This window comes from Colius striatus, chromosome 24 (genome assembly GCF_028858725.1).
Source record: "Colius striatus isolate bColStr4 chromosome 24, bColStr4.1.hap1, whole genome shotgun sequence".
Classification (NCBI taxonomy): Eukaryota; Metazoa; Chordata; class Aves; order Coliiformes; family Coliidae; genus Colius; species Colius striatus.
The window spans coordinates 614885-635683 of NC_084782.1; the positions used below are offsets into that span (position 1 = coordinate 614885).

The 20799-nt window shown below is 46.3% G+C and overlaps 1 protein-coding gene across 9 annotated transcripts in view; it reads left to right on the plus strand.

Annotated features, from left to right (window-relative positions):
* The window catches only part of PUM1 (pumilio RNA binding family member 1), an 81733-nt gene that overhangs the window by 50261 nt on the left and 10673 nt on the right, over positions 1-20799 (plus strand). For 6 of the 9 annotated variants that reach the window (XM_062014292.1, XM_062014295.1, XM_062014296.1 and 3 more), the window contains 9 exons: positions 1063-1214; positions 4700-4838; positions 6664-6807; positions 7775-8071; positions 9934-10170; positions 16963-17230; positions 17672-17801; positions 18775-18909; positions 20224-20361. In XM_062014292.1, coding sequence (XP_061870276.1) covers positions 1063-1214; positions 4700-4838; positions 6664-6807; positions 7775-8071; positions 9934-10170; positions 16963-17230; positions 17672-17801; positions 18775-18909; positions 20224-20361 — 1640 coding nt within the window. The remainder of the gene's footprint in view (positions 1-1062; positions 1215-4699; positions 4839-6663; positions 6808-7774; positions 8072-9933; positions 10171-16962; positions 17231-17671; positions 17802-18774; positions 18910-20223; positions 20362-20799) is intronic. The other 3 variants (XM_062014294.1, XM_062014297.1, XM_062014300.1) reach the window with 1 other exon arrangement.

The following is a 20799-nucleotide window of genomic DNA, read 5'->3' on the forward strand; positions in this document are numbered from 1 at the left end:
TTTCCTGCGAGGCATAACTAACAGCAATACTGCAATGACTTGGTTAGAACTCAAATACTAACAGTCTCTCTTCAAATAGAAGCTATTTTTATAGAAGAACAAGTGTGATCTTCAAATTCACCGAAGACTTGTTTATCCTACAGAGTCAAATACGACCGTGGCACTCTACCTTAGAAAGGCTTCAGTGCCCTGGGGAAGGAACCCAGGGGGCAAGATGAGGTATTTGAAAAGCAAAGGAAATGCTTTTGCTTTTCTGCTGACCTTTCCAAAGGGATAGAACAGACATATTAAAAGATATTATTGGATTCACACAGATGTTATTTGGTGGGAGGGACTCCCCCCTTCAGCACAGAGCACTTGCTGCTTCCTCAGGATTATTTAAGGATCTAGGCTGCCATTCTGCCATCACCAAATGAAGTGTGTGAAACACTGAGACTTGATAAAACAGAATGAACCTTCCAAAATGATGCTTTTTGTGGTGCTCTCCAAGATATTTCCTTTTTAAGCCTCTTTCAGTTTGATGAGGAGGGATTGTGGAGACATTCCAGGTTCATACATCCTTTTCCTGGTGGTTTGCGTGTGTGAAACGACTAGCCAGAAAAAGAACACCATCAACACTTGAGAATTGATGCTGTCCAGCTGCAAAGAGGTTTTGTTAATTTACTGAGGAGCTAAATGGTAGATTTCAGTAAGTTATGTCAGCTGAGACTTGTGTTTCTCTGTGCTTGAACAAGTTTCCTTCTCTTTTGGTTAGAGACACAGTTTTGTTCCTTCACTGTGAAATTAGGGCACAATAAAACCATGGGATTTCAGCAGCATCACTGGGAGCAGAATCCAAGCTCATCCACTAAGGTAAAAGCAAGTCAAGATGAAATTTGAGGTCTGACTTCTAAGCTTTTTAAAAATGAGTAACACCCATGCCAGAATCCCTCCCTGTTTGCAAAGGATTTGAAGCACATCACCTTGAAATGGGATTTGTGAAACCAAACGTGACGAGCAGGTGTCTTTGGTGCCCGTTTGCTGTGGAACGCTGTAAGCTGACTGCTTCCCTTGGCATTTCAGGCCCAGCTGTTGTCCCTCACCAGTACTATGGAGTTACACCCTGGGGAGTGTATCCTGCCAGCCTCTTCCAGCAGCAAGCTGCCGCTGCTGCTGCTGCCACCAACTCAGCAAATCAACAGACCACGCAGCAAACCCAGCAGGGCCAGCAGCAGGTAAGGGAAGGGGTGGGATGCTTTGCCGAGTCATTTACAGGGAATACAGCAGCTCTGAAGAGTTCTGGTTATTTATTTTTACCAATTACTACTCCTGACACTCAGTTGTAATTGAGAAAAGCCTTTGGCCTTCCTTAAAAGAAGGAGAAGAATCAGAGTCATTTTGGTTGGAAAAGGTCAGGGCATCAGGTCCAACCAGTAACCTCACACTGCCTTCTTATGAGGAAAGGCTGTGGGACCTGGGGCTGCTCAGCCTGGAGAAGAGAAGACTGAGAGGAGATCTCATTAACAGTTACAAGTATTTAAAAGCTGTTTGTCAAAAGGGTGGAGTGGCACTTTTTTCTCTTGTTCAAAGTGACAGGACAAGGAGTAACAGGCAGAAGCTGGAAAACAAAAGGTTCCACTAAAACACAAGGAAAAACTACTGTAAGGATGAGGGAGCTGGCCCAGGCTGTCCAGGGAGGGTGTGGAGGCTCCTTCTCAGGAGGTTTCCAAACCCACCTGGACATGTTCCTGTGTCCCCTGAGCTAGGGGAACTTGCTTTAGCAGGGGGTTGGGCTGGATGACCCTTCCAACCCCCACCACTGTATGATTCTATGAAACACACCATTGGTGTGCAAGTGGAAATAATCATCTTGCAATCTGGTTTTGTGCCCATCACTGCAACTTGAAGGCCATGAGTGTGTGTCAAATACCAAATGTCAATAAGGTTGGTGTTACCTTCAGGGTACTGTCTAGTGTAAAATGCTCTTTTTGATGAAGAACAGCTATAAAGGGTCAGAACAACAGCAGAATGAATTGGTTTGGCATCTGTGTGGAGAGAAAAGATGAGTGGGAAAAGAAAACACTGAGTTCTCTGTTTTTATGAGGAGAATTGTGCAGTTGTTTTGCTTTAGTCTGCACCGAAATTGGGAGAATTCAACACCTAGATGGACAAGAGTAAAGGAGTTAGTGAAGGGTTTTCATATGATGTGTTGTTACCTAGTTCAGTGTGTTAGAGAGGACTGAGACCAGGAGCTGTTGTTTAAATGGCCTTTGCTTTCTAAAAGGAAAAAATAATGAAGAGATCACACTGGGGGCTGATAAGGGAGAGCTTTTCTTTACACTCTTGGTAAATGATGTGTGCTTGGTGAGATTAGCCACCATCCAGCTCTTTGCTCTTAATCCCTTGGCAGTGACAGCACAGGGGATTATGTAGCCTTGATTTTGATTTCTGTTGAAAATTGTTCCACACCTTTGTGATGAATCACAATGTAATTTCTTGTTCAGATTGGCTTGTTGGTGCTTTGTTTGTTTGCTTCTCCACCTGGAATCTAACTGGGTTAATTTTTCTAACTTCAGTTAGGTAAAATAAGCATTTTAAAGGTCTGGTATTTAATCATAGTCATACCTCTGATGCAGATGACACCAGTGTGAATCTAGCCACTGCTGGAACAGAAGGAAACTGAGTGGGATGAGAATTACCAGGGCACAATAATTTTCTTCCTTTTCTATAACGAGGAGCCATCCTGAACATTGTTGTTGTGTAGAAGTGCCAATTGGTGGCTTGCTATTTAAATCAGCATTTAAAAAAACACCCCAAACTTTGTAGGAGCAAACTTCTGGTTGTTAAACCTAAGTGAAGCACTGGAAAGATGAGACATGCCACTGTCTTGGTTTTGGTTCTCGTTCCTCTTGGACATGTGGTTGGATATTGCTCTACTTTTCTCCTTAGGAGGGTCTGTAGGATGGGTGACAAGAGGCAGAGTTGGGCTTCTGTTATCTGACTGGCTCTGCAGTGTGACCACAGCTAGTTTGTCTAAGCTCTGGTCCTCACCTGACATTGTCTTCACACAGTGTCATCAGCCTCTGGCCTCAGTACTTCCTGCTTGAAAAAAGAAAAGGGTTTGTTACTCTACTGAAGAGTGAAGTGGCTCCTTTCTCATGGGAACACAAAGCTTTCCTTTCTGGTCCTCTGTGTTTGAGAGAGCAGTTCCAGAAGATGGCAATTGGCAGCTGAATTTGTTAACTTCTACTTTGAAAACTACAGCAAAACCTGTTGTTTGATGGTATCCTAAAGCCTTTTCAAGTAGTAAAAGCCATGATATTTCACACCAATGATCCTGGAGCAGTAACCAGGAGGAGAACACTTTGCTCCCTACAAAGTTAATCATCAAACCTCCCCCTGGTAGGTCACAGAGCCCTCCTGCCTCACATGCACAGGCAAATGGCACTGAGAGGGTGTTGAAGCCATTCATGTTCTGGCATTCAGAGGAGGAGCCATTCCCTATCAGGAAGGTGTGTGCCAAGGCTGATGTTAAAATCAGAAATATCAATCATCAGTAGCCTTTCTAGTATTTTTCATTACTTTCAGGGCTGGGAAGCAGGTGTGAGGGGGGATCAGGGTACTGTGTTGAGTGCAGACCCTCCAGCTATCAGAGGATACAGTGGCTATCTGGGCATGACACTTTTCCAAGAAGAGCTGAGGCAAATGTTTAGGAAAGCTGGAGCTGTGATTAGGGATGGCTGATCTGTGATACTTAGGACATCTTAATAGCATATTTGTAAAAAAAGGCCAACCTTTCCCTTCCTCTCCCATATATCCTGCACAGTGCCTTTGCACAGAGCCTGCTTACCAAGCAGCTCTGACTTCTGAGGCTCCCTGAGTGAAGAGTTCCAATCCAGTGACAGCAAACCCTGAGATGCACGTCCAGACCTGTTAACTTTGGGATCCTCTCCCAGTCTCTCGGGGCACAAAGTCATTCTTTCCCTTTTCACAGCTGTATCAGGTGACACCTTTTGCTGAGTTACCAAAGGATGGCTTTTTTAATGAGCTGAGCTCCCTTGTGGGTGCAGACTCTTGCATCACCCAGCTTTGAGTTAAAGGGTTTTTTTTGGCAAGACAAAGCCTGGCACAGATAATTACAGGAAAGGTCAGTTTGCCATCTTGGCTTTTTGAGAGCAATGTGTGTTTAACCACAAGAGCTACATATAAAAGACTGTGTGAGATCTTTTGAGCATTATTTCCAATGAGTAAGTGTCATGTCACTGAGTTGCCATTTCCTATGGGGGCAGGCAGCTTGGAAAAACCATCTCACCTTGTGTCATCAGCCCCCAGCTCAAAGCTGGGCTGTTGAAGGTTTCTGCTCCAGTGAGCTCTCAGCAGTTACCTGGAATGGGGCAGATGCCTTGCAAACACTTGTAACAAAGGATGGGTATTGCAGAAGGTGTATCAAGAAATGAAAGAGCTCAGATGATGAAGCACTTCCAGGCTGTGCTCTGTAAGCCTCATAGGGGATGTAGTATTTAGATTGAGTCTTCTACCCATGGGAGCAGCATCAAGGCTTGTGGGCAACTCTGTCCTGAGTAAAGGGGAGGAGCTGTCACACGCTGCTTGTGCAGGAACTTCAATTACATTGCTGCTGATGCTCCTTCAAGTGTCTGGTGGTCACAGCTTGCTCCTGGGTCTCAAAGAAATAAGACTGCTGTTTGTCTCTCTTCTCCAGGTTCTCCGTGGAGGAGCCAGTCAGCGTCCTTTGACCCCGAACCAGAACCAGCAGGGACAGCAGACGGATCCACTGGTGGCTGCTGCAGCTGTCAACTCTGCCCTTGCCTTTGGACAAGGGCTGGCAGCAGGGATGCCAGGTAGGGGCTCCACGGGAGCTGCAACCTCTCCAGTGCCCAGGGAGATGGAAGAAAATAACAGCTTATGTCTCTTTGGGGTGTCACATTTGCCTGACACTCACAGGTGGTTGGTTTTTATTCACTTTCTGTTCAGTCTGGGAGTATACAAAGTGTTTTCCAGACGCTGGTAGATGGGAACCCAACTACCTATCCAGTTAAATCAGGTTTTAGGGCCCTGTGTCATAAATGAAAACTGATGTTATCAACTGAATTGCTGTGCAGATGCATTAGTTGCTTGCATGCTTGATGACTTGTCTTGGAAGTTGCCTTCAGATTTCCCTCTGGATCCTGCTAGCTTATGTGATCTCTATTTTAAACTTCAGAGCCATTTTAGTGCCATTCATTAGCCTTGTTTCTTCATCCCTGCCAGATGCTTGACTTTAACAGGACAGGGACTTGCACTTCCTGATTTCTCCCAGGCAAACACCAGTGGTTTGAAAACAAGAAAATAAAAGGAAGCTGTGTTTTATTCTAATTGCTGATCCTGCAGGAGAAGAGCTCCTGTATCAAGTCTCTCTCTGATCCACCACTCTGTACTACAAATCATTTTGACATTCAGTTTTACAGAATATTGTTGTAATAGCAAAGGGCAAACATCAGTAATTTATTGTAACAAATGTCCAAGTGTGTCCTGCTGGTCAGCTGTGAGAGAACAGCATTCTTTCAGGTCTCCTCACTGAAAGTGTCACATGGTTCTTGCTTGTGGTTTTTACGTGGTTTAAGAAGAATGTTGCTGTATTAACTTGCAGAATTAACTGTAACATTCATGTTTCTAAGCAATCTGCATATCTCCTTAAATCTGCATTATTGGAGTTGGGGGGAGGTTGTGTTTGCAAAGCAAATATTGACAGAGAACATTCTCTTTGTGACCCTACCTTGGAGAATCTCTGTTCCCTCAAAGTTTTAACTGTAGAATCACAGAGTGAGGTACCTAAATGGCTGTATGCTCCTGGGACTCTATTGCTTTGTGTAGCACCAGCCCATCTAAAGGTCTATATATGTTTATGATACATACCTTCAACAATACATAACTTTGAAGTTGTGTTTCTTGTTTGCCTGTATGTGCACACTGACCAACTTCACATACAGTGCAAGAGTTGGAAGTGCAGTGTGTTCACATCTATGAAATATCCCAGCACATGTTGTACTTAAAATGGAACAGAAGCAGTGCTTTTGTACTCTAACATCTCTTAAACTAGTAAAACAGAATTTACATTGAGGACAATGACAGTATGGTAGGTTTGGGAGGGGGAAATAAAGGCTTCTCTGCCTGAAGAATCTTAATAGTGTCGAGTTGTAGACTGTTAATAGGGGTTATTTTTCTCCAGGAGAAGCAGACCTGTTGTTGCTTTTCCTTTTACCATTCAAGTTTTCCTTTAAAAACCTTGTTACTCTCTACTTGCCTGAAGATGATTGATCTGCCATGTGTGCTGTAAAGGGTGGGTGTGAGGAGGCTGGAGCCAGGCTGTGCTCAGGGATGGACAATGACTGGACAAGGGGCAATGGGCACAAACTGGAACAGAAGAGGTTCCAAAGAAACTTAAGGGAAACTTAAGGGAAACCCTCTTCCCTGTTGAGGTTCGGGAGCACTGGCAGGGGTTGCCCAGATGGGCTTTGGAGTCTCCTTCTCTGGAGACATTCCAACCCAGCTGGATGAGTTCCTGTGTGCCCTGCTCTAGGTGGTGCTGCTCTGGCAGGGGATTGGGCTGGATGAGCTTTGCAGATCCTTTCCAGCCCTTGAGATTGTGTGATTACTTACCTGTGCACCTGTAATTTGCCTCTTCAGGTTACCCAGTGCTGGCTCCTGCTGCTTACTATGACCAAACTGGTGCTCTCGTGGTGAATGCAGGGGCCAGGAATGGCCTGGGGGCCCCTGTCCGTCTGGTAGCCCCCGCTCCAGTCATCATCAGCTCCTCCGCAGCTCAAGCAGGTGAGTCCCAGCCCCATCACATGAGAATCTGCTCTGCCCCCAGCAGAAGGTGGATCTGCAGCCCTCTGTGCTCTGCTGGCAATGATGACACGCTTGCCCTCACTGAGATCCAGTATGGGGATTGTTGTTGAGAACAACCTCTGTGTGCTCACTGTGGGCTGAGCCTCCAGAGCAGCCCCAGAGAGGCAGCATCACATCAACTCTTTGTTATCTTGCAGAGTTTCATGACAGTTATTTAGATTTGTCTGCTGGCATCTGGTTCCCCATGTCATAAAAGTTTTTAGCTTGTGTAGAACTCTCAAATGATCACCTTGCTTAAAATGTTAACAGGCCTGGCCTTTTGCCATGAGTTGTTTTGGGGTTTATGAGGTTTCTTTGCGAGTTCAAGGCTTTAAAAGGGCTTTTTTTCAGCCAGAATCTGTGCATGTAAGCAGTCTTTGCCAGGCTTAGTTTCAGATTATGAAATGGGCTTTTTAATTGTTTCTTTGTAGCTCCTTGTTTATTTTGCTTTTTCCTTTTAGTTTGGAACTGCCTGAAAAACAAAAGCACTTGGGTTTGATGTTACTGGCACTGCAGGGTTGCAGTTGGTGTGCTGAGGGCCAATGCTGCTTATTGCAGAACTTGAGTTTCTTAATTGGCTGTTGCTGTGTGTGGCTGTATTAACTTGGGTCTTAGGAGAAAGGGAACATTTCTGTGTGTTTGATGTGTGTAGCTGTAATAATACAAGCAGCAGCAATAACAACTAGGCTTTGTTGGTGTTCAGTGACTCCGTGCAAGACTTGTGGAGCTCAGTGAATAAAAAGTAAAGAGGCTTTATGCGGAGTTTCATGCAAAAAGGGGATTTTCATCCAGAGAGGAGAGAAACAAAAAGCCTACAGTAAATAAAAGGAAGTTACTGGGTTTTAACATCCAAAACAGCTACAGAAATGGGTTTTCAGTCTGTGCTTCTAATTGCTTTTCTCCCCAGCGGTTGCAGCAGCTGCAGCTTCGGCCAACGGTGCAGCAGGAGGCCTGGCAGGAACCACAAACGGACCATTTCGCCCTCTGGGGACCCAGCAACCCCAGCCCCAGCCCCAGCAGCAGCCTACCAACAACCTGGCATCCAGCTCATTTTATGGCAACAACTCTCTCAGCAGCAATTCCCAGAGCAGCTCACTCTTTTCTCAGGGCTCTGCCCAGCCTGCCAACACTTCCCTGGGATTCGGGAGCAGCAGCTCTCTTGGGGCCACGCTGGGCTCTGCACTGGGAGGATTTGGGACAGCAGGTAAGAGCAGTAGCTTCTTCATGGGGAAAGAGGAGAGAAGTCTAAATGCAGCTGGTGAGCTTCTGAGCTCTGGCACTGGTGCAACAAGCTGCCAAGCTCTCCTCTTCATCCCCCTGAGGTTAAGTGGAAGTTTCCCTTCAGGGAACTGCTTTGGCTTTCAAACTCTGCAGAGACTCCTGGTGAAACTTCTTTTAGTAGATGATAAATTAGAAGTACTGAAGTAATGTGGTTTTGTTTGTACTCATTATCAGTCACCTCCATGTTGCTACACAGTAAGTTTTTAAACAGCTTTGCATTCCCTTGCCTGTGCTCAGTGGAGATCTAACAGGACCTGACTGGAGTGGTGACCATCTGTGTGCAAACCCCTACTTCAGATTAATGACCAAGTAACTTCTTGTGAATTTAAAAAAGACTGATCTGAGGTGATTTCCTTGCTTTATTGAGAGAATTGTTTATTACTCCACTCCAAAAAAGTCACTTACTGTAACTGCAAGAAATGGTCCCTCTGTGGTTGGTTTTGATTTGTTTGTTGGGCAGTTGGAGATGAAGATTTTTTCAGAATAAAACCAAACCACAGCAGTGTCTGTGGGTTCTTTTGGTTATTTTTTCTCCTTAGGTTTGGGTTTTTTTTGAAGTAGAACAATTGTTTTAATTAGTGCTTAGTCTCAGGGGTGGTAATTACATCCTGAACTCTCCTGCTTCCATCAGTGTGAAGGGCAAGTTAAAACATGCCTTTTGTGCCTGCTCTGTCAGAACACACTGAGGGACATAGTGTCACTGCATCAAGTCACAGCTTTAAATCCAAGGCATTCTGAATAGCTTTCTTAAACTCAGCCTGAGAAATGGAACCATCTTGGATTCAGGTGAACACAGCGTTTCACTTCTTTCAGTTTATTTAACTAATTGAATTCAATTACTAGATTGCTCAGTGCCAAGATGTACAAACTTGTTTTCCCTCAATCAATGAATAAAAATGTGAGGTGTCTGCTTCTATAACTTGTGTGCAGTCATGAAGAATGATTAGTTCATTACAGTTAACAGATTCACTATTTATTAAACAAGATTTTAATGCCAAATCAATTTGGTTATTCCCCCCTCAAGCTGACAGGACGTTTAAAAGTTGCTATTTGAGCATCAAGACAGCTCTTCCAAAAAAAAGCCCCATTGGCTCTGTGTGTTAAATTCAATTCTGATTTCCATCTCAATAAAGCTTGCTGCAAACAGGAGCTGTTTTCTAATCTAATGAAAGGTGAGCACAAGGATTTCAAGTACATGTACACAGAGCTGTACATGCTCTTAAGCAAACATGAAGAGATAAAATCTCATGTCAGATTTGCTTTAGCTCTAATGGCCAAAGAATAAATACAAGGCAATGCTTGCAGGGCACTCTAATATCTTCTGTTAAACTCAGTCATATGCTTAGGGGAAAAGAGCTTTGAGGTATCCAAACCTTCTTCTGAAGGTTCAGAAGCAAAGTGTTAAAGCATTTGTGTCCTAAAGCCAACATCTTCAATGTTGTTTCATTTTGTCACTTCCTTGAGGTAGATTTTTATCTTCTTCCTCTTTCTGCTTGTAGATTTTTAGCTCTGTTTCTCAGTGTGTTCTGTTGGTATAAAAACTTAGAGAACTCCAAATGCAAAGGCAGGATTCCAGCTGATTTTGTAAGTCAACAGTTTCTACTTGATCGTTAACAACGTGGTTTTAATTAACACGTTTCATTTGGGCACATAAAAACACCTTTAGGAAAACAACAGCCTGGTGCAAGGAGGTTGTTATTAGGTGTCATTGGACTGTCTCTACCTGTCCAGAGGGCTCAGGCAGCTTGTTGACATCACACAACTGTACTCTTTTGCTCTTTTCAGTTGCTAACTCCAACACGGGCAGTGGCTCCCGCCGAGACTCCCTTACAGGCAGCAGTGACCTGTACAAGAGGACATCCAGCAGTTTGACACCTATAGGACACAGTTTTTATAATGGCCTTGGGTTTTCCTCCTCTCCTGGACCTGTGGGAATGCCTCTGCCCAGCCAAGGACCTGGCCACTCTCAGACTCCACCACCTTCCTTATCTTCACATGGATCATCTTCAAGTTTAAACCTGGGTAAGAGCCACAGCGCCAGTGTCCCAGCAGTGCAGGGAACTGCTCTGCCCTGCCTCAGTGCAGGGATGTGAACACCCTGCTGATGAGTAGGTCAGATACCTGCTGCCTACTTGCTCCTCTTCCTCCTGTGGCAGGGTCCCTGCTTGTGCAGAAAGAGTAGGTGAAACATTGAAGCAGAACTTGCAGCACCTACATTAGGTGTTTACGTCTCTCATGGTAGTTCAGGAGTTGCAGAACATTCTTCTGTTGCCTCCTTGTTTCCTCATCTCTGGTTTGTACTTATCATTCCCATGTGCTTGAAAATCATAGAATCATTTCACTTGAAGACCTTTTTAAGATCAAATCAAATCCAACTCCTTCCCTTACACTACCAAGCCCACCACTAACCCAAGGCCCTCAGCACCTCAGCTGAAAACAAGAGCCTGTTTTTCTTGTGCAGGTTCAGTAGCAGCACCAATTGTTTGTTATCCTGAATAAAAGAACAGCAGTGAATAAAATCCATATGAGTAAAATAGATACACAGAGCTGATCCTTAAACCTGTCAGATGTTTGGAGGTACCCATCAAGTGTTTGGTAATGAATTAATGAGCTTAGAATACAGCTTCTTCTCTTTGCCCAGATCTGCAGTGTGATCTGGAGCCAATACTTTGAGCTTTTAGCTGAGGGTTTTGTGAGTTTGCTTTTGAAAATTTCCCATCAGTGTGGCCTTACAAAAGCTCATTAGTGCATGGGACTAATTATTATGGTAAGACACACGATATAAGCTACATCTCCTGGAAGAGCCTCTAGTTGGCCCAGAGCTCTTACACACAAAAAGTAAATCTTTTAAAATAAATAAGATCAGTGTTAATGAATAAAGCACTTCTTATCTGAACTTGCTGAAGTGTTCATATCCAGGCCTTATAAATAAGTAAGAGATGTTATTCACTGCATCTGCACCAGATAATTTAGTACTTGCTCAAAAAGAAGTCACTTTGGATTCTGTTACATATCAGTGTGGTTGCACAAAGGTTAGCAGGACAGTTTTCCATGCACACAGCCACTCATCAGAGGCTGTGTTCATCATGTTCTTTACATGTGTGATGAATTTGATGCTTCTAAAGGTCAGCATGGAATGGTAATTATAAACATGATGTTCTGAGATCAAGTTTAGATTTCCCATTTTCCTAGTCCAAAGCTTTAAAAGAACTGGGAGGGATTTCAGCTTTATTTATGCAGCTGTGCAGTGCTTAAGCTGACAGTTAAATAGCCACAATAAATTCATGCTCCAGACTAACCAGATTCTGAAGCTGGCACTAGGAAAAAATCTGTTGCTCCTGCAGGGGAACAAAAGAATGAGTCTTCCAGACTGGATCAGAGAAAGGTTCATCTGTTTGAGAACCAGCTCTGGAGAGAAAACAACCATTTGCATGAATAGGTTGTGCCCCACAGCAGTTAGTGTGGGTCTGTCCCATTCCTCTCCTTGGAGCCAGGTTTCCTCTGGCTGACATCCTGCTTGGTCATGCAGTGAGGATAATCTCATCTCCAGTAGCTCTGCTTTTGTGTGGTTTTCACCTGGAAATCTGTAAAATGCCATTTGATTTTCTGAGGTTCCTTTTTCACCTGTAACAGCAGACAGTGTTGAATGTGGTTGTAGCTTGCTTGAGTTATAAAGTAAGTTTAATGGTATAAAAACAGCCCAGGCCTTGGTTTTCCTTATAAGAAGCTTGAGGCTGACTCCCATTTTTTCCTTTGGCAGTGATAGCAGAGGTAGTTTGTGACAAAGAGGATGAGAAGTATTTCTAAATACCTAAAAATGAAAAGCACAGATGGCAACACCCAAACATGTTGCTTGCAAAGAGAGAAATGTGAGCAGTGAGGTTTAGAGCTGTGTCCTGCCCCAGCAGCACGTGGGGGGCCACAGCCTGGGGGAGTCACTTCAGATCACTTGGGTCACACAGAGACATGAGAAGTTGGCATTAAATCTGACTTGCAGTGGCAAACCTATGGTAGAAAGCAGGGTAAGTTGTGAGTTTGGCTTTGTCACATCTCACAGATGCCCGAGTCCATCGTTTGTTGGGTGTGCAGGTTCAGCTCTGGCTTTCTAACAGCTCATAGCTGTGGAAATTGGGGTGTAGCAGGAACGTGGGGGAAAGCAGGATCTAGGTGACCCTGCTTCTGCAGGGGGGTTGGACTAGATGATCTCTAAAGGTCCCTTCCAACCCCTACCATTCTATGATTCTGTGATTTCTCAAGCTGGGGGTTTTACCCTCACTTTATAAAGTCACCTTGTGGAATGTTTGGGCAATCACAAGTAGCTGGAATAACCACACAGCCAGATCATATGAAAAGAGCTATTGGAGGAGAAAGGCTGAGCTAAATAGATGCTTTAAACTCTGAGCTGTGAGCAGCTCAGCATAGCTGCACTCAAGCAACTGTAAATAAACAGGCACTTTTGGATGCTAAAGGCAGCAGGGGCCCTCTTCTTCCCCACTATTCATCACTATTAGAGAGTCACAACTTAATAAGTATTGATTCTTTTAAATGATAGGCTTTCCCCATGGCCAGGCTACACTTTCCTTCGGTTTGTGTGGCCCCACAAGCAGGTTTTGTCAGCCTTTGTGTATGTAGCTGCTGTGGTCCTACCAGAAACTCTTAACCTACTGCAACCTGGAGCTGAACATGTCCAGCTCTGGGTTTATCCCAGTTTGGAATGGGGATCAGGATTTGCAATGGTTAATTAATCATTTTAATTGCTTATTTTTATGGAGGGCCACTAAGATGATCAGGGGACTGGAGCATCTTTCTTGGGAGGAAAGGCTGTGGGACCTGGGGCTGTTCAGTCTGGAGGAGACTGAGAGGGGAGCTCACCAACACAAGTAATTGAAAGATGTTTGTCAAAAGGATGAGGCAGCACTTTTTCTGTTGTCTCAAGTGACAGGACAAGGGGTAATGGACAGCAGCTAGAACACAAAAAGTGCCATTGGAACCCAAGGAGAAAGTCCTTTGGTGCTGAGCTGAGGGATCCTGGCCCAGGCTGCCCAGGGAGGGTGTGGAGGCTCCTCAGGAGGTTCCCAAACCCACCTGGACACATTCCTGTGCCCCCTGAGCCAGGGGAACCTGCTTTAGAGTTGGACTAGATGATCTCTAAAGATCCCTTCTAACTGTGCTATGATTCTGTGATATTCTTGCAGGAGCTGCTTGGGAGAGAGCTGCCCCGTGCTGTGGTCAGCCTGTCACTCGTAAGCTGTGAGGAAGCTGATACACACATGTGGGAATTCAGTTTATTAGAGATTATTTTTTCAAGCCAGCTGAGGGGTTGATAACCTGTTGATAACCAACTGAGAGGGCTGAAGGGGCTGCATTTCCCTGTGTAGTGGGGTGACAAGTTGAGGCAGTGACACTGGGGGATGTTTTGGGGGCTACTGGTCCTGCCCTTCCCAGGGAGGTGATGCAGGGAGAGCAGCAGGAGAGTGTTTTCTCCACCTGCTTTCTCTTTTTCCCATTTTCATCCTCCTCTTTTTATCCCCCTCCCCTCATTGTTCTGATGTTTCTCATACAGGGAAGTCCTGCCTTGCAGAGCAATTGGAGGGCCTTATAAAAGTCCCCTGAAAGCCCTCAGAAGAAGTGCTTTGTTTTCAGACAGCAGCCTGTTTCATCCCTTGTGTTTTCTTTTTGACTCATGCTTTCATTGTCCTTTCCTCTCCCCTGAGATCAGTGCTTCTTTCAGCTTAACATCTCAAGTGGCCCTGAGACTAGGAAATGCCCAGTTGTGGGTCTGAGTGCCATGGCCAACCTGGAGTCTTTGGGATGACTCTGTGCACTTTGTCCTCCCCAGATACAAACTTTTCTCAACATCTCCCAGACACCTCAATTCAAAACTGGTCGATGTGTTCAGAGACTGAACCACAGCACAGCTGCCACCTCTGTACAGCCTCCATGTCCTGTGGACAGCACTGCTTTGCTGTCACATGTCACTGCAGAGTTTGTTCTGGCTGTGAGGACACAAGAGAAGCAATCAGGACTGACATCTTACAGGAGTCCTGTCCCTTCTTTGGGGTTGTTTTCCTTTTCTTTTACCCTGCAAGCTTCAGGAGCTCCTGTACCACTGTACACTTCAGCAGCCTCTGTACCACTCCTGAAGGAGATGTTGTGTTGTTATTGGTAAGATCCCAGTGAAGTCTGAGATCTGTCAGTGTGTTAAAGTAGTTCACCTTAACATGAGTGCTGAACCCTTTCCTCTTACAGCTGCTTGCAGATGATCAGGAACTAGTTTTCTACTTCAGTGAGTTACTTCTGTGACTCTTATTTGCTCTGAGCTCTTTAGATGCTGTGGGAAACATCTTTATGCCCTTGCCCTGCTTGTCACTGTTTGGCTTCCTTTAGCTAAGAGGTGGTTTGCTGTTGCTTTGAACATCCTGGTGCTTCCAGCAGTAAGGAATATCACTTGGTCACTTTTCAGAGGGCTTGCTCAATTAAGAGCTCGAGTAGATTGAGAAGCTGCTGACTACACCCCTGGCAAGGCAGCATGAGAAGGAGACGTGACCAAGGAACTTTTGTCTCCATCTTGAGAAAGGGGAGGTTTGGCACCAACTCCAGAGAAGTCAGAACATGTTTGCCCAGCTCAGAGCCAGAACTGAATTATCCTGGGTGCTTCATTGTCACACAGCATTTCCTGCACAGGGGCTTCCTTCAAGCACTGGTGGCACAGGAGGGCAGCACATCCAGCTCTTTTGTGGTCAATGTTTTCTACTTTCATTCTATTTGATAAGAAGATGAGATTTCATTCTTCTTTCAGACCCAGCCATGTGCACAGCTGCCAGGAGGAGGCTCATTCTCTTTGCAGACAGCCTTACTGCTGTGTCCCTTCAAGGTCTTCCCTCCTTTGCAAAGAGTTCTTGTAGCTTTTGTTTTCTGGGTGATTGGCCTTTGCTGCCTCACATTGGCCTTTCAGGTGACAGGTTCCCATGTGCTAAGAACATTTTTCTTGGGAGGACTTTGTCCCAACCTGGAAAAAGCCATCAGGCTCCTGGCCTCTTGCAGTCTGTGACCAGCAGAGGGATCCCGAGCTCTGCAGGAGAGGCAGGAGGCTTCTGCCAGAGCTGTGAAGCAAATTCCCACTCATTAAAGGCAGGGAAACTGGGTTAAATGTTGAAGTTGGTTCCTAGCAACACTATCTTGTTAGCAAATCATTACCTGTTCCCCACATGACTTAGCTGGGGAGCTCAGGGGCTGTCCTGGTACACATCTTCAGGGCATTTATGAAAGCACAGCATTTAAACATATGTTTCTTTGTTGCCTTTATTGTTGTTTCCCTGTATTTATTAACAATTTGGGGTTTATCTCCAACATGTTTGTCATTGCTTCTTGCTACCAGTTTCTTACCTAATTTCACTTTAATTCCATCTGCCTCCCCTGTACACTTCTTGCAAATCACTCCTTCACATGGCAGCTGGATAGGGGATAAAAACCCAAGGATGAAGGGTGAGGGAAACAGCAAATTGAAAAGGTGCAAACACTGGGATTGACACTGAAACTTTTAACAGTTTCAACACAGAGCAAAGAACAGAAGTTGCCACAGTCTGTTCTCTGCTGAGATCCATAGCTGTTCTGAACTCAGGGCAACAGCTCCATGCTAAGGGAAGATGCTTCAACACATCCCCATTGATTTTGGGGGCATCCCACTTGGCTTTGTTGAGGACAATTCCTAGTTGAACCAGTCAGAAACCACCTGGGTAGGGAGTAATTAGAAGTAAAATGGCGTGTCCAGGTTGCCTCTCAATCCCTTGGCCACTTAGAATCACAGAATGGTTTTGGTTGTCAAAGCCCTTGAAGCTGCTGCAGTCCCAGCCCTTCTCTCACCCTGCCCAGCCCAGCACTGACCCCTGGCCCTCAGCACCTCAGCCCCATGGCTTTGGGATCCCTCCAGCTCCCTGGGCAGCCTGGCACAGGGGCTGACACCTCTCTCAGGGAAACAGTTCTGCCTCAGCTCCAGCCTCAACCTCCCCTGGGGCAACTGGAGCCCCTTTCCTCTTGTCCTGTCACTTGGGAGCAGACCCTGACCCCCAGTTCCCTGCAGGCTCCTGTCAGGGAGTGTCAGAGAGTGCTGCTGTCTGCCCTCAGCCTCCTCCAGGCTCAACACCCCCATTCCCTCAGCCCCTCCCCAGCTCCTTGTACTCCAGCCCCTTCCCCAGCTTCCTGGGTGTATTGGGCTGTGGGCAGTAGGTCAGAGAGGTTCTGCTCCCTCTCTGCTCTGCCCTTGTGAGACCACATCTGGAATATTGTGTCCAGTTCTGGGCCCCTCAGTTGCAGAAGGACAGGGAGCTGCTGGAGAGAGCTCAGTGCAGGGCCACAGAGATGCTGGAGTGAAGCATCTGCCTTGTGATGAAAGGCTGAGGGAGCTGGGGCTCTGCAGCTTGGAGAAGAGACTGAGGGGTGAGCTCAGTCATGGTTACAAATCCATCAAGGGTGGGTTTGAGAGGCTGGAGCCAGGCTGTGCTCAGTGATGCCAATGACAGGACAAGGGGCAACGGGCACAAGCTGGAACAGAAGAGGTTCCAAAGCAACACAAGGCAGAGTTTGTTCCCTGTTGAGGTGAGGGAGCCCTGGCAGGGGCTGCCCAGATGGGCTGTGGAGGCTCCTTCTCTGGAGACATCCCAACCCAGCTGGATGAGTCCCTGTGTGCCCTGCTCTAGGTGGTGCTGCTCTGGCAGGGGGGTTGCACTGGATGAGCTTTGCAGGTCCCTTCCAACCCTTGAGATCTGTGATTCACCCCTTCACCTTGCAGAACACCTTTGTGTCTGTGCCTTGCAGGAGGGCTCACAAACGGGAGCGGCCGTTACATCTCTGCTGCCCCTGGAGCCGAGGCCAAGTACCGCAGTGCCAGCAGTGCCTCCAGCCTGTTCAGCCCCAGCAGCACGCTGTTCCCCTCGTCCCGCCTGCGCTACGGCATGTCCGACGTGATGCCCTCGGGCCGCAGCCGCCTGCTGGAGGACTTCCGCAACAACCGCTACCCCAACCTGCAGCTGAGGGAGATCGCTGGGCACATCATGGAGTTCTCTCAAGACCAGCATGGATCCAGGTAGGGTTAAAAAACCCCCTTGTGCTGTCAGGAAGCTTTTGCTCTATGGGTTGGTGTTGCTTGTGGGAGGTATCACACCCTGAAGCAAGCAGAACAGGGTACAGGAGGTGTGAAAAGCCAGGCAGGGTCACACTCAGAGCCTTCTTTCTAAAGGTTGTTAGAGTTCCTTCTCGGAAGAGGAGCTTGCTTGCTTTGCAGGTTACTTACTGAGTCCCACTGATGTAACTTCCCTCCTTTAAAGAGCTGTGTAAACACAAGACCTTGCTGTACCATTGTGCTGAGACCTGCTTTGCTTGGAATGAGGAGGCTTTTGGTGTACTGACAATGCCACATGAGCACCCCCCCCAAGCTTTTGGGTTGCTGGATAGGCCAACTGTGTGTTAATGATTTGTTTAGTGGCTGATGTGTTTGATGAGGCTTCACACCAACCATCTTTTTCAGGTTTATTCAGCTGAAGCTGGAGCGTGCAACCCCAGCAGAGCGTCAGCTTGTGTTCAACGAGATCCTCCAGGCAGCTTATCAGTTGATGGTGGATGTATTTGGGAATTATGTCATCCAGAAGTTTTTTGAAGTAAGTCTGCATGCACCTGCAAGTTTTACTCAGGTGTTTTGCCTGTCCTCTGAGGTATTGAACAAGCAAAAGCCACACAGGCAAGCAAAGCAACACAAGGGATTCATTTCCCAGTCCCCACAGCAGGCAGCCATCAGCCATCCCCAGGACAGTGGGGATCACACATAATGGTGACTTAGAAGGACAAACACTCTCACTCCAAACGTCCCCCATTCCTCGTTCCCCAACTTTAGCTGCTCAGTCTGATGTCTGGGATATCCCTGGGGGCAGTTGGGGTCAGCTGTCCTGGCTGTGCCCCCTCCCAGCTCCTTGTGCATCCCCAGTGAGAGAAGCAGAAAGAGCCTTGGCTCTGTGCAAGCCCTGCTCAGCAGGAACCAAAACATCCCTGGGTTATCAACGCTGTTTCCAGCTCAAATCCAAACCACAGCCCCATGGTAGGAATTAAAATGAACTAGGAGGTTCTACCAGGAAGACAATGAACTACCCCAGCCAAAGCCAGCACATATATCCAACCCTGCCATTCTATATATCCAGGAGATGTAGATGCAACAAGACTTCAGGGACCCTGTTCTGAGCTGTCAGTATTCATGTATTTAGGAAATAGAGAGAAGCTTTTCCAGTGAAATGCATCTGTTTTCATCCTAGGAGATTGAGCAGGCACACATCTCTCCTTGAAACTTGTCTGTTCTTGGTGATTCTTCTGTCCAGTAACCCTGTCAAGGATTAGGGTGCTGCCACATGTCACCCTGGTGGCTCCAGCACCTTGTGCTCTGCAGGCTGTTGTGTGTGTGTCAGGCATGTCTGACAGACACAGAGCAGACGTCTGGCTTGTGCCTGCTCACATCCATGTGGGAGGTGGGGTTGGGATTGTCTTTGTTTTCAGTACCTGCAGTGTTTCTGGTTTGACACTTCCAGCCTGACAGTGTGGGAGGGCTCCTGTGCTGCTTGGAGTGATTGATTTTTATCTTCCTAGTTTGGCAGCCTGGAGCAGAAGTTAGCCCTGGCAGAACGGATCCGTGGGCACGTTCTGTCCCTGGCCCTGCAGATGTATGGCTGTAGGGTGATCCAGAAGGCCCTGGAGTTCATTCCCCCAGACCAGCAGGTAATTGTAAGTTTCAATTTTAACTTTCTTCTTGATGTTTAACATTCCTTTGCCCTTTGGTGACCTAAACTGTGACCCTCTTGTTCCTCTCGTGCCTGGTGTTCTTTTGGTGTGGTTCATGGCATGTTTGTTACATTTCATGTGCCTGATGTGATGTCTGTCTTGGGGCTCATTGTCATCTACTTGTTCCAGTTCACTGGTGATGGTGTTGGCTCTCTGTTAATTCCCTGAAATCAGATGATGTATGCAGGGGGAGCTGAGAGTGCTGGTTTAAATCCCTCGAAGGAAGCAGTGCCAGAGGTATCACTGCTTTGATATCTGGGTCAGGACTCTGCTTTTGTGCAGTGACATCTACCAGGAGCTCCTGGTTCCTGTCGAGCCAGGCCTGGCACTGCAGAGATGTGGATGATAGCCAGAGTCCCACTCAGAGCTCATTAATAAAGCAGTTCTCTAGGGTTTTATGAACAATGAAATAAGATGATAAATGTGCTGGGCAAGCTTAGCTAATAAAGGTGGTGGGGATTGTACTATGAGAATCTCAGCACAAGGTTATTAAATTAAGGAAAGGAAAGAGGGTTTAGAAGTGCTCATTCCCTTTTGGTCAAGCCTGAGCTAAGCTGCTGCTGCCTAAGTGTGTCAGCAGGGTGGTGCCCAAGCTCCAGCACAGCTGATCTGAGGATTTACTAATTGTCTTCCTCCAGGATGGCATTTTTGAGTTCTCTTTGCTCCTGCAGTGCCTGGCTTTGTGTCAGTTGCAAAACCAAACTCATCCAGTTCTGTAGTATTGTTGAATTCCTCAAACCTGTCATTCTCTGTTTTCTAATTGTGAAGCTTTTAGCTTGCACATGAGGCATATTAGTCACAGCTAGGCTGTACCTGCTCAGATTGCTTATATTGCCTTGCCTGTGTCAGCTAGTAACAAATTGCTGACCCTGTTTTTGTGAGATACAAAGCTGATAACACAAAGAGTTTCTCAAGTTTGGGCACTTTAGGTTTCTTTCTCTGAGGGGAGAAGAGGAGGAAATGGGGGGAATGCACAGTCCAGCTGTGGACCAGTACCATTTCTTAAACTGGAATGCCTGTAAGAGGACACTCATGTGTGATGGAGTGCTTCATCTTCATTTCCTAACAGCATTTTTATTGGTGGCTTCTTGCTGAAGCATCTCAGCTCTTGGCAGCTAGAAAGCTTCCCATTTGAAACACAGCAGTGCATCCTTTGTACCTTTCATGGTCTTGCCCACATTTAGTAGGGAAAACCTGACATTTATCAGCTATGAATCCTGGTGGTGCTTTCTGTTTGTCTTCCTCTCCTCCTAATAGAATGAGATGGTACGGGAGCTGGATGGCCACGTCCTCAAGTGTGTGAAGGACCAGAATGGTAACCACGTGGTGCAGAAGTGCATTGAGTGTGTGCAGCCTCAGTCCCTGCAGTTTATCATTGATGCATTTAAGGGACAGGTAAGTCCTTCCCTGAAATACTGCATCTCTTTGTATTCCTCTGTGTTGCTTTGAACAGCATGAGAGTGGCTGTAACTTCATCAACTGAAGGTTTGTACAGGAGCATTAGGGAGCCTTGAAACTCTTTGGCCATGATTCTGTTATCATGTTTGTGCAGGTTTGTCACAGTAAATCATCCTTGCTAAAACCTCTTTTCCTACCACATCAAGTATTTTTTGACTGATGGAGGGGAATACAAGTCTCTCACTGATCTGTCTTCACAGTAAGGGTAGTGAGCAGAGGTTTGGGATGGTTGGAATACACTTCCATTATGATCTCTGGCTGTGAGGATGGCTTAGGAGACTGCTGTTAGCCATGGCTCTGAGACCAGGGCAAAAACATGAGTTCCATCTAGAAAAGGACAGTTACTTGGGCTTCATTCTGCTTGTTTTTTTCTTG